General features: G+C 30.4%; 1 protein-coding gene across 1 annotated transcript in view; it reads right to left on the bottom strand.

Moving 5' to 3' along the window:
- Window positions 1-486: 486 nt before the first annotated feature.
- Window positions 487-13,776, bottom strand: part of ALX1 (ALX homeobox 1) — a 24,017-nt gene continuing 10,727 nt past the window's right edge. Inside the window, exon 4 of the mRNA XM_008587557.1 lies at window positions 487-1,118. Coding sequence (XP_008585779.1) covers window positions 798-1,118 — 321 coding nt within the window. The 3' untranslated portion in view covers window positions 487-797. The remainder of the gene's footprint in view (window positions 1,119-13,776) is intronic.

Below are 13,776 nucleotides of genomic sequence, written 5' to 3' on the forward strand. Positions count from 1 at the left end.
AGTTTTGTAACTTTTTTCTTGTTTGTGATAATTAAGTCAGAGTCCATGTTCATTTTTTTATTTTAAAGAAGTGGCATTTATAAAAAACTATCCTCATGACTGTATTTTAAATCATGCTGGAATATTTCAGTTATCACCTTTAACCACATGGTTTCAAGAAACTATGCCCAAATATTTCATGCAAATGCTGGTCATTTTAGAAAAGCTTTTTTTTCATGGAGTGGAAATTCACTAAAACATCTAGAGGTAAAAACATCTTTGAGACTCAAAGATAAATTCTCAGCAACAGGGGATATGCCCATTGCTTCTTGAAGCCAGAGAGAGAGAAATGACAGTTAACTCCCCGAAACACCCTAGTTCAATATTTACCTGACAGCTTTGGTATCTTGACATTTTCCCCAGTGCATTTCCTCCTTTATCAGGTATTATTTTACAAGGGATTTCTTGTTATACAGAGCCAACATAAATCAATCTATAACAGAGGAATTTGTTTAATACATTTATTCTTTTAAGAAGTTGCATGATCATATTTCACTGACTTGTACAATAGAAAAAAAATCTTACTACTAAAACAGAGTTTGTGGAGACTGATGCATGGTAAACCTATTTAGTCTTTTCAGAGGTTCATTCTTAGATTTTAATGTTAAATAATAACAACTATTCATTTAAGCGGGTCTCACTGTATATCTTGACCTTTAGCAATTCCACACACAGCAGCTTATTGTGGTATCCTTTAAATATGAGAAATAAGAATATTTTACTTTGCTATGAAAAGAAAAATAAAAGAGTACTGTATGTTACATGGCCCATGAAATATTGGCGGTGTGCTCCTTGGCTTTCATTCGAAGAACTGCGATACTCGAAGACCTCCTTTCAAACTCTGGCTTTGTTTCAAAAGCATGTCCATTGGTAGCTCCAGTAAGAAGAGAGTCAGTGAAAAAATTGTTGAGGGGCACATGGCTGAACTGGTTCTGGTGGTTTGAAAACCCTGTGTAACTGGAATCTGTCCGAGGCGAGTGAGAATAAGGTGTCATACAGGAGGAAGTGTCACGTGGTAACATGCAGGAAGTAACCACAGAACCACCACTTGCATTTCCTGCCCACAAATTGTTCTGAATCTGGAATATATAAAACAACAAATATTACATTTACACCTTCTCACTTTTCTTCTCTTACTTTTGTTAAATTATATTTACTAAATTTCGTTAACTACTCATTGTTTGCCCCTATTGGGTGGTCCCTAATTAGATTCTAAGTACATAAAACAATGACTGAAAAATAATTATTTAAAGAATATTTCCAGTTTGTTATACTGTAATAGATCACTAAAACCCACATGCTTGACCACAAAAAAATATTCTCAAAACATGTCAATCTCTCAAGTATTCTTTTTCTAGTCATGAATTTTTAAATGAGTCTGAAAGATTTAGTCATGATTCATGACCAATTCATGTGCTTAGAAAAGTGGTTTAAAATATGGTTTTAAGTTTAAAGATAGTTTTCATCTTTCTAAACAAAATGACACAACTGCATTTTTTTTTTTTTAATTCTGAAGTTGGACTCTTGGTGAGGCAGTTTTTGTTGGAAACCATTGCTGACATTAGGCTGTTTGCTCTGTAAAGACATTTTTGGTCAAAATCATTTTCGACAATGTTTGCCCTCTCACTGCTTTTTGTATACTATAATCTTAAATAAATAGCTCTGAGAATCTGAGAAATATATATATATTTAAAGATTTATATATTGTATAGTGAATTTGAAACAGACGTGTGTCATGTAAAAAAACAAACAGAATTCTAAAACATGGACCATTACCAAATAACGAAAGCACAATTGAGAAAATTATGCAAATATATCATATGACTATAACTGAAGTACTATATAACATCTTATATAAGATTGAAAACTGTGTTATCATGTGTCCCCCAAAATTCAAACTTCACATTATTAAATCTGTACAGAAAATAATTCAATGTGATTTTACCAACAAGCATAAATTTTTCTAAGGGTATTATCATGTAAAAAAAAATAAGTAAAATTAGTAAAATATGAATTTTAAATAGGAAGTATCTCAATGTTAACAGACAATCTGTTTAAACAGAAAAAAAAACAGTGATCACATGTGTTACTGGGAAGCACAGAGAAAATCATGACAAATGGCAGGAGCTGGGGAATAGGAAAATGTTGCATGGTACAACAATGCAGAAATATGAAACTTTTGGAGATGAATTAAAATCGTATGCTTTTTACATTATTATAATACATTTGAACTAGAACATAGGAACAGTGTACTTGTTCATAACATCCAGCTTTCTTATCTTTTTAAAATCATGATAATAAGAATGATTTTTATACATATACAATGTTTTCTTATATGTATTTTTACAGAAAGATTCCGATCTACTACATATAGCCTCTGATGTAGTCTTACAATACCCTAGCTTGAATTGTACTTTCCATGACAACTTATTTTCAATCACTAGCAGAAAATATGTTAAATCTTCTGGATCACATTGGTAGAGAAGTTATTTTGTCACTCAAGAAAGGACCACCTAACCAGTTTCGAAACGTAAGAAAAAACATGAAAACTTCACGCTTTAGTGGGGCTTCACAGATTGACAAGATACATATTTCTCAGGTGTTTTAAAAATAGCTCATTATATATTTATAAACAGTTTTAAATATATTAAACATTTAGAGAAAGGGGAGGGAGATCTTGTTGCTTGTTGGTAATATTGCATTAAATTTTCTGTAGAGGTTTAATACTATGAAATGTGAATTTCTTGGGCACAAACAGTATGCAGTTTTCGATCTTATATAAGATGTTATATAGTACTTCAAGTATACTCATATGATATTTTTGTTAATATTTGCATATTTTAATATATAAAGAGAGATCTATATATCTCTATCTAGATATAATTATGTAGATACATCTATATCTAGACATATATATATATATATATATACACACATATATACATATATATATATACTTGTATATATAATGATTTACATATTTTGTTAATCCTTAAATCATCCCGAGTTACGCTGTTGCGATTTTTGCTCACTGTGCTATGTGCATTCTATTTTAGCCAAAATATAGTGATTGGTGTCAGTCATTACTGAATTATGTATCTGAAGCCAAGAGGGCTGTTACTGTCATTATTCTGTCAAACCAGCCCTTCTAACTTAATGTGGGTGATTTTCCTCTGACATTCAATCAAACATCATGATACACTGCAAACCCACAGTCACATGTCTGACAAAAGAGCTTTCAGAAATGAAAGTGAACTTGCTAGTTTTTGAAAAAATAAATGAAAGGCAAGATAGTCATACAGATTATTTACATTTTGTTTGTCAATGGATTTCTCAATTTATACGTAGTATTCCTAGAATGTTATTAAAATAATTTCTTCATATATCATATACACAAAAATGTATTTACCAACTAGATAAAAAATAGAAAGTAAGGAAGATAAAGGCAAGGAAGGTAACCTAATATTTCCTCCCCCCCAAAATTAACATTAATCTACCTATAGATTGAAAAGAAATTCTCTACAGTCCATGACTTAGGCAAATAATTTCATTTTGATCAAAACTTATCTGGATATGATCAAACAAGTTAAATGCATTACATTTGATGAAAGAATTTCTAACATATAGATAAGTTTTCTGAGCAGAACAGATACAGCAAATTACTATAGCAATATTTTAGATGGGCTTGAGAAGATACTCAAATATTTTGAAGACTGCCATTTACTCGTTTGGACAGAGATATTCTCACACATTCTTACTGATATTTCCTGTTTCTGTGGTGTCTATCTTTCCCTCCTCCCCAACCCCACCCATGGTCTTTCATTTTTAAATTTTTGATATGTCTTCATTTAACGTTAGGCAGCTAGTTAGTTTCCATATCGAAAGTTTAGAGGCAAATCATAAAAGATAATATCCTCAGTGAATTGGGATTTTTCTTTCTCTGAAGCACTCCTTCTGGATGTTTAAGCATTTGATGATGACAATCAAATTATGTTCCTGATAGCTAATGGTAATCAATTAATTACCGTTTGTCAGGCATTATATTAAACACATTACAGACACTTTTAATGGTTCTAATACACTAGAAGGTTTGAGCTTTTATAAACTATCCACATTTTGTAGAACACAAAATTATAGAACAGAGAGCTGAAGAACCTTACCCAAAATTATGTAACTCCAATGGTGGAAGGCATATCTGAACCCAGGAAATCTTAAGAAATGCTGTAATAACATAACTAGTTTTATGAGTTAAAATTGCTTATTTACTTAAGCATAATCTCAGCTTTGGGGGGGTTCATAGGCTCTCATCTCTAAAAGCAAAACCCATGATTATTATTTACAACTGTTTCCTCATCCTCAAGCCTAACACAGTACATGTTAAGTCCTGAATAAAAATTTACTGAATGAATAAAAAATCTCTAAGAATATGAATTTTGGACTGATCCCTCTTGCAGGTGTAATCAAAATTTTATAGGCAATTTGTGGTAATATATCTAAATTTTGTTTCACGATTTAAACTCTAGAATACCATACTCTATAACCTTAACAGAAATCATGAAAATTACATTTCTAGATCTTGCTAGCTGTATTCACTAGGCACGTTTTGTTTTTTCTATTAAACACTTCTTCTTCACCATAGATGCACTTCCTTGGAGATTCTGATATAAAACACATATGCAATTCTGAAAATCACCTAGAAATAGAAAACATTATTAGAGTCTAACTTCCTTCCAAATGCAAAAACTTCTTGTACACCTTTAAGTTTGTTCATGTCCTTTGATAAGACGCGCACCCCTTTAAAAAACATTACATTCTTTTGGAGATCTCTGAAAAAGTAAGCTATTATCTTCCGGGCAATTTGTGGTAATATATCTAAATTTTGTTTCACGATTTAAACTCTAGAATCACCATACTCTATAACCTTAACAGAAATCATGAAAATTACATTTCTAGATCTTGCTAGCTGTATTCACTAGGCACGTTTTATTTTTTCTATTAAACACTTCTTCTTCACCATAGATGCACTTCCTTGGAGATTCTGATATAAAACACACATGCAATTCTGAAAATCACCTAGAACTAGAAAACATTATTAGAATCTAACTTCCTTCCAAATGCAAAAACTTCTTGTACACCTTTAAGTTTGTTCATGTCCTTTGATAAGACGCTCACCCCTTTAAAAAACATTACATTCTTTTGGAGATCTCTGAAAAAGTAAGCTATTATCTTCCTCTACCTGTGGCTTGTATTTATGTTCCTTAAAATGATACAGAATAAGTATCATCTTTCTTGCATGGGAAAAGCGTAAAATGTCATCAGGCAACTGGGACACTATCTCCAAGCTTCTTTTCTGCAGATAAACACCCCAGTCCTTTCAATCATTACTCATATAACATGGTTTCCAGATTCAGTATCATTATGGGCATGCTCCTCTAGATATGCTTGAAGTTGTCAACACCCTGCACCCTAACCAGTATATAGCTTCTGCAACAGAATATCATACACTAGATATATCATATGCTCACCATAGGGAAAACCTGGCAGGTATCATCTTTGTTCTAGATCACCTACTTCTGTTAACATTTGTAGGCAATATTTGATTAAATAACAAAGTTGTCTGAGATTATGACTGACTAAATCTACTGCTTTCAAGGCGGGCTCACTCTGCTGATCCTTCCCTCCACCAATTCTATTGCTACACAAGTGGTCATTTTTAAACCATGTGCTAGAATCTAGAAGTCACATTAACTAAAACTACATATTATTTATCAACAGGAAAGTACATCAAAACCTCACTCTCTGACTCATTAAAAGAAATATTATAATGTTAAATTTTGAAATGAAAGAATTCACTTTTTTTTCTAAATACAATAACTACTCTTCTTTTTGGACTATTTTATAGACACTACAATGGCAATACTCGGCACCAAATAATTTTGCGGTTGTTTTTGTAAGCCTCTAACTGCACAATATTTCAAGGCTTTATAACCAGAAACAACATTATTAAATCAGGCCCACATCCTTCTTTTATGCATGTTTTTTAAAAAGTGCTTGTATTTACTTTTTTTTTTCTTTGCTGTGTTTAAAAGGAGTAAAGACCTTAAAACATTCCATGTTTTAATGTGCTTCACGATGTTTTTTGTAAGTTCTAGGGGTATGTTCAAAAGCATCATCCAGGAAACTTAGCCAACTGCCTCCCATTAGCATGAATGGGAGTTCAGCTGACATACTGCACTACACTTTGAACATTTGCCCCTTAATGTTTTTCTAATCAAACCAAAAGTTAGCACTTAATTATACCATGACTTCAGAATTGTGGAGCAAAGTTGTTTTTTCTAATCTGATTCTACTCAAACTAAAACCAAATTTATTTAACATTATTTTTCCCCCCAAAATTAAAAGCAATAGATAAGACAGGGGATAAATATATAAAAAGATAAAAAGACATACATATGTGTGTGTGTGTGTGTGTGTGTGTGTGTGTGTGTGTGTGTGTGTGTGTGTGTGTGTGTGTGTGTGTGTGTGTGTGTGTGTGTGTGTGTGTGTGTGTGTGTGTGTGTGTGTGTGTGTGTGTGTGTGTGTGTGTGTGTGTGTGTGTGTGTGTGTGTGTAAAGAGTTTTTCATTGTGGTTATATTTTTGTAATCAATTGAGGTAATATGGTAAACCATAGATAGGAAATCACATATATCATCTACCTTAGAAACTTGATGTAAATATATTCTTTGTAACCAAAACTACAAAGCAGATTTTAGTATACTAAACCTGGTTTATATTTCTTACATATTTACTAATTTTATTATAGTGAATAATTTTTAATAGTTAAAAAAATCCCTTCAAAAGAAATGTGCATTTGTTAGTTTTTGCTTTAGTTGTATAGTAGCATGGTATAAATAAAAAAATCAAATAGCTTTATGATAGCATTTTATATTCTACATTCTAGTGTCAGTACTGTTTAAAGACACTAGCCTAATGAATTTAATAGTATTTCTGAACATGAAAATAAAACCTTCCTTTAATGTTAAAGCATCTCCAAAACAACTAATTAAATAACATTTTTCTGCTGAAATAAGTTTATTTAACCTTATTCTCCACCATATATAGGCTGTTCCTCCTGGTACTAACATCTGTGGTGTGTACACACATACACACACACATTATGTGTGTGCTCACACTACCCTCACATCACATGCTCAAACACTTCCCTGTTAGAATCAAAGGTTGCTTTAAAAACAGAGATCAGGGATTCACAAAGAGGTACTGTGATGATGTTATAGCAATAGCTTCTTCACATTAAAATCTAAAAGCTGATTTTGTTTTTTTCTTTGACAAAATGTTTACATTTACTGAATACTCTGTACAGTATTCAATTCTTATAGAAATTTATTAGCACATTATCACTATATAATTTAATTCACCATATATTTTATAATCTATTTTATAAATGAAAACATCAATACTACAAAAATAGTTTGATTTCTTAAGAGTCCATTACACACTGTACTAGCATGTCTCTACCTGTAACATTCAGGGTGACAAAATATTACAAAGAATCATATGCTTAGTAACTTGCAGATATTTTTATCTGTTGGCTAACTTTAGGGCCCCATTAATTTTTCTAGTTACTTCATCAGTAAGTTGCTGGCAGGGAGAAAGAGTGTGTTTCTCTAAATAGTCAGTATGCTACCAGTGACTAACACAAACTGAGACTTTGCCTACCTGAAAAAAAAAAAAAACCAACATCAATTAATTAAGCAATAAAAAGATAAATCTGAGTATGTTTTAGATTCTACCTGAGATAAAAGTGAGGGTACATTTTTATTTGAATTTGTTTATTAGGTCTAGCTTCCCCCCCAAAAAAAATTAAGATGACATATTAAATATTAGGATTTTTAAAATCAATTTACATTTCAAAAATTTCAAAATATTTTTAATATATAGTACTATAAAACTGAAATGATTAAAATTATTTATTCATCAGATAAAAAGTTACAAATTAAATACTGATAGCCACTTTGATTTTATAATAAAATTCCATCTTAGAAATGTGTATAGGGATTTGGAACAAGAAAGATTGCCTTTTCATTTAAAATAATTACTATTAGAGGTAACAGTCATGAGACTGATAATCTAAGAAGAAAACTGCATAACAGAAAAATAAAAGCATATCTTTCCCGTTAGAACAAAAATTAAAAGCACTAAGTTTCATAAGAAATGTTAATATCGGGAAATTTTCAGAATAACATCATATAAATGTGTTTAAATTTTCTATCATTCAAATAACATTTGAAAGACACTTCAAGTCAGAGATATAACAACATTAAGGACATTTTTCTTTTCCTTTAATGTTAGCTGTATTCTCAAATTTTATACTAATTGTGATCATTAAAAAGATTTATGGGAAATCTCACCACATATGCTTATAAAATGAAACTTTTTAAATCAACTCATTTAAGGAGACAATAAAATAATAGCACCTAGCCTTTGCTTTTCTTTTTATTATTATCAAGCAACAATGATCATATGGAATATTTTCAAAACATTTGTTGCATTACTTTTCTTTATTTTAACACGTGCATGATAGCTATTGCTGATTTATCAGTGCCTGATTCTTTTTTAATGACACAATTACCCTATTAAAACAAATCCACAATTATAAGCAAGAAAGATAAAAATGTAAATTTTGTAAATTAATTTTCCTTATGTATGAATCACTTATGATATAAACCAAATATGCAAACTCTTTGCACAGAATATTTTTAATCAGAGATTGTCACTTGGAATCATATATGGGCTTTTAATTTATTCTTAAAATCCTGAATAAAGCTATAGATTTTACTCATTTCTTTCTTTAAATACAACATTAGAATTTTGTTATTGTGATTTTAAAATCAACAGTGAGTTTGTACAAAATTATACCTATTTAATGTTAATGACAGAGTAAACAAGAAAAATCCATATAAATATGAGGTTTAATAAATATGACATGCATAAAATTCTGAATTAAAGTATATCATAAGGTTCACACTAACAGTAAAAGCGTAAACTACAGATTTTAACCCACCGGTCTGTTCTCATAGAATCCCTAGACTTTGATGGCTTAATTTGCTGCCTGGTCCTTCTTTATTCTCCTGTGAGATAATTTTTATATGTATAAGTTAACATTGGCACTCTGCAATAACTTGTGTTTAATTTTTTTCTTATTTTTTTAAATTTTGGTAATCTATTTATTGATTTACTTTCCTTTTAAAATAAAAAATAGTTATGACCAATTCAGTTAAATTCAATACTTTAACAGTGATAACCTTTTAAAAACAAACAAAAAAGCTAAGTTATTATCTAAGTTATTATTATGTAGAGTCAAATCAGAATATTACATTTTTCAAAAAATAAGTCTAATTATTTTCATGATTTAAAACTTGAATGCACTTCATTTCTTTAGGATGATATTCTTTGTGTCTAAAGTTTTTGTATTTTCAATAAAATAAAAACTAATTAAAATTTTAATTTAAAAAATTTCAACAAAATAAAAATTAACAAAATCATTCACTGTTTGTAGCTAGCTGCACCTCCACCTAATGGATACTAGCAAAATCTGCCTCATGCTACACATAAATTATTTTTAATATATATACACACATATAAGAAATATCATACATATTTATATGAAGTCCATATATCTACTAATACATTTAACTAAATCAGCAGTATTACCCACTGCAGAAAACTATATTTCTTTTTGATTACTAAAAGATGGACTATCTTATATTTCTCCTATGACTTCAAATATCTGCATTTACAATCAATGACAGATGGTGCAATATCAATATGATCTGTTGACATAATGATTGTAACGTTTTTGTTCATTCATCATAAAGGAAGTTCCGCTGTATCAATATGACTACATGGTTGGTTGTTTCATAAACTTGAGAACATTCATTACACAATGTATTACTTTAGCTATTTTATTAACATTTTTTAAAGTTTTTGGTTTGTTTGTTTACTGCAAATATCTGGAGAAAAATCAGAAGAAACAGTGATAAAAATGTGATACTTATTCCAAAGGTAAAAATTGTTCCAGATGCCTTTAAATCTAAAACACAGTGGTTGAAAAAGACAAATTCTATATTCCTAATTTACCTAATATAAAGGTAAACTTTAAGATTACTACAGAACTTTGTGATAGAAGGTGTGATCAACAATATCTTCACAATCACTATTATATGAAAATATTAGAATTTCATCTAAAGATGGTATAACTACAATATCTGAAATAGAATGTTTAACTAGAAATGTTAGGTAGCTTTAATCTGTTTTAAATTATCTAAGTGACTACAAATTACCTATAAGTTAAATCCACCTCTTGATATGTTCAAACCCCAAGTGGTATGTATTTATAGAAGTCATCATTAAAACAACAGAAAACAAGATACTGTGTGGGACCCTTTTCACATTTGGTAAACTTATATTTAGTGGTGATTCTCACTATATACTAAGTAAAAGCTCATTCAAAATTTTGGAGAAAAAAACTTCAGCCCTTCTAAAATTTTTGATAAAATATTTTCTTCGTGAGAAAATAATTCTGGTGAATTGAAAATATACTCAAACATTCCTAATGTTACTATATTTGGTTATCCTAATTTAAAGAGGAAAGTATATTTAACTGAATTTGATCTTTCCCTAGACCTCTATATAGTACATTTACTCACAGATCAGATTAGTGTAAATGCTACAACATAAGAGAGCACTGAAACATTTAGATACCTGAGAAGCAGGTAGGTATTTTAGATCAAGGAAATCAAGAGACTTACCCAAAATTACCTATCAAAGTTACTAGATAGAACACTATCTAGTAAATGATAAAATTAATGCTCATGAAATCCAAACCAAACCTAACTGCATGAAAATAACATTCCTTGTAAGAAGTAGTCTGGCTATAATCCTCCAGAAAATATTTGTATCTTAGCAGAATATATTTATTTACCAAAATAATTATTTTAAAAATGATTTAATTTTGCTAATTTAGAAACAAAATAGTAACTAACTTCAATAGATCTTTGTTTGCTTTTCAAATTCAAGGCCAAAATATTGAGATCTCTTTGGTTTGTTAGGCCTAGATTGCACCAAGAAGTGTTTTCAGAAGTTAGTATAAATATCACCTACTTTGTGATCTGTCTACAAAGCAATGGGTTTTGTCTAGGTTATTCATATATCTCTTGTGCCTAAAACAGTATGTTGCATGTTGATAAAATGCAAATAACTTTGGAAGAAGAAAAATTAAGCTGAGAGGGGTGTGTACAGATCTTTCTGGTCTATTTCTTTTAACCAAGAAGAAAACTGAGGAAAAGTTAATTGCTTACGCCCACAAAGCTGGTTAATAGTACAGATTCAGAAACCAGTTGTTTTATTGAAAATTGATTTTTTTTTGTTGTTTTATAATGTACTACTGAATAAAAATTGAAGTGAATCAGTACTTTTATTCACATCTATTCAGTGTCTATGTAATTTTCTTAATAATGTGGTGATACAAAGATGACTAAGGACTGAATCATCTTTTTAAGTATTTTACATGGTAAATGGGGAGGCAGACCTTTTATACAACCCACCACAATGTCAGTAAGAAAGTGAGGTGCTCACTGAGGGTGGATTCAGAGGCTTCATGGAGGAAATATGGTTTAAGTGAGGGGAAAGGGAATTCAACATGGAGGAAACAGATTCAGCACAAGCAATGAGACAGACAGTTTTTTCTAAATGTCATGTCTTGAGGAATATCAAATAGCTTAATTTAGCTAAATCACAATTTTGCCAAATGTCAACTGATATTTTATATCATTACTTCATAAATTTAAAAAAATGAAAGTATGTTTGCTTTCCAAAGTGATGTGATGTTTTAGGGTCAAATTTAAACTACTTTACTGCTCAGAGATGAGTTAAGGAGATAATGTCATATAAAGAGCCCTGGACACCTGAACTCAAAAAACCTGGGCTCAAATCAAATGAGTTAATGGATATAAAAAGGAAGCAAAGAGCCTGGCTTAGAATAAGCCCCCATTTGTTAGTTATTATTTTCACTGTTATGGCTGTTGTTACTAAAGTATAATGAAGACCAGTTGAAACAAAATATTTAGAACATTTTAGAAAGTATTACTATTCATGAATAAACATATTATAAACATATTAACTTTGTACGAGGTAAGATGATTATCCACATTGAAGAGGCTTGAGGAGATCATTTCCTAAATCATCTGTTTTTTACACATTTGTGTGTAAGTTTTTGCTTTCCTCTCAAACTATTAATTCTTTATTTCTTTCCTGCCTCCAACATGATCTAATTTCCAAATTTTCTATAATTAATAATTTTTTCAGTAATTAGTAAGAGTAACAAAAATTCAATGTCTATTGCATTGAGTTGTTCAATTCTATTTCGGCTCTTATTTCTCCCATTATAAGTTTCTATTTTCAAGTCATATGATGAAAAATGTTTCTGTTAGGCTGAAGCTTGGGAGACATGATCTTGGCATAATTATTTTATCCAAACAACCTAAAGAAATTCTACTGTATGTACTTAAGTTAAAACAAAATTTTCCCTGACCTTATGCAATACCTACAGTGGGGAGCTAGAAACACATGATTTCAGAATTGTTGGCAACCAAACACTAAATAACTTAAAAAGTACTATGGATTTGACTGTATTAATTATTATTAATAATAATGAATTGCACTGTCAAAACAACATCAACATATGTTCTCTGTGTTCTCATACTGAAATTTTGAAGGGATATAACTAATGTACACAAATTATGGAGAAGCCACAGGGAGAACGAATGAAAAACTCCTGTTAAGACTTGTGGGAAGAAATTTTTTAATTAATCCTTCCTTGGAGTGAATGAGACTATCAAATGTATAATTAGTGTACCTTTTTCTTTCCTGCTATCACTACTAGTTTATCTCATTCTAGTAATTGATAATATCTAAAGCTCTGAAGCACAATAACACAATGGCAAGGTGACCCTAAGAAAAAGAGATGAATAGTCAGAGTATATTAAGCCATATTTAGCTGTCATATAGACATTAATTGGTGCCAGGCCCTATTTTAAATGTTTTCTGCCATACTGAAAAATAAATAGGAGTCAGAGATAAAGCAACCAAAAGCCAGGAACAGAAAAGTGGAAAACAGACATGAATGGGTTTTAAAAGAAAAGAAATAATGACTGAAACAATAAGATGCAATTGAGATATATATATATATATATATACATATGTATATATATATATATATATAGGTCCATATGAAAAGAGTTCAGAATTCATTGCTTTTGTACTTCTAAAGTCTTCACAGTCAAGTAGTTCAAAATGTTTTAAAGTATATGCCATCTCAATTATTTTTTCTTGTTATTTCACTGGTTTGGGTATGTTTCCTGCTTCTGTGGAACAAACTGCAGACTCAAATAATGCAACTCAAGCCTTATGGTCCTTTGTTATTAATTTATAAATCATTCAGTCTTTTAAATATAGTCACTGACAGAGACAGTCTATTGTTAAGTGTTAGGAACTTTGCACTTGGGAGCCAAATTGGCTCTAGTCAAATCTGGGCCTCATCACTAGTGAAAGTGAATAAATATCTCACCTTTCTGTCCCTCAGTTTCCTCATCTGAGAAATGGAAATAATAACACCTACCACATAATATTGTTGTGAGGATTAAATAAGTTAATACAGGTAACCTGCTTAGAACAGTGCC

Source organism: Galeopterus variegatus, unplaced genomic scaffold, assembly GCF_000696425.1.
Source record: "Galeopterus variegatus unplaced genomic scaffold, G_variegatus-3.0.2 Scaffold4430, whole genome shotgun sequence".
Taxonomy (NCBI): Eukaryota; Metazoa; Chordata; class Mammalia; order Dermoptera; family Cynocephalidae; genus Galeopterus; species Galeopterus variegatus.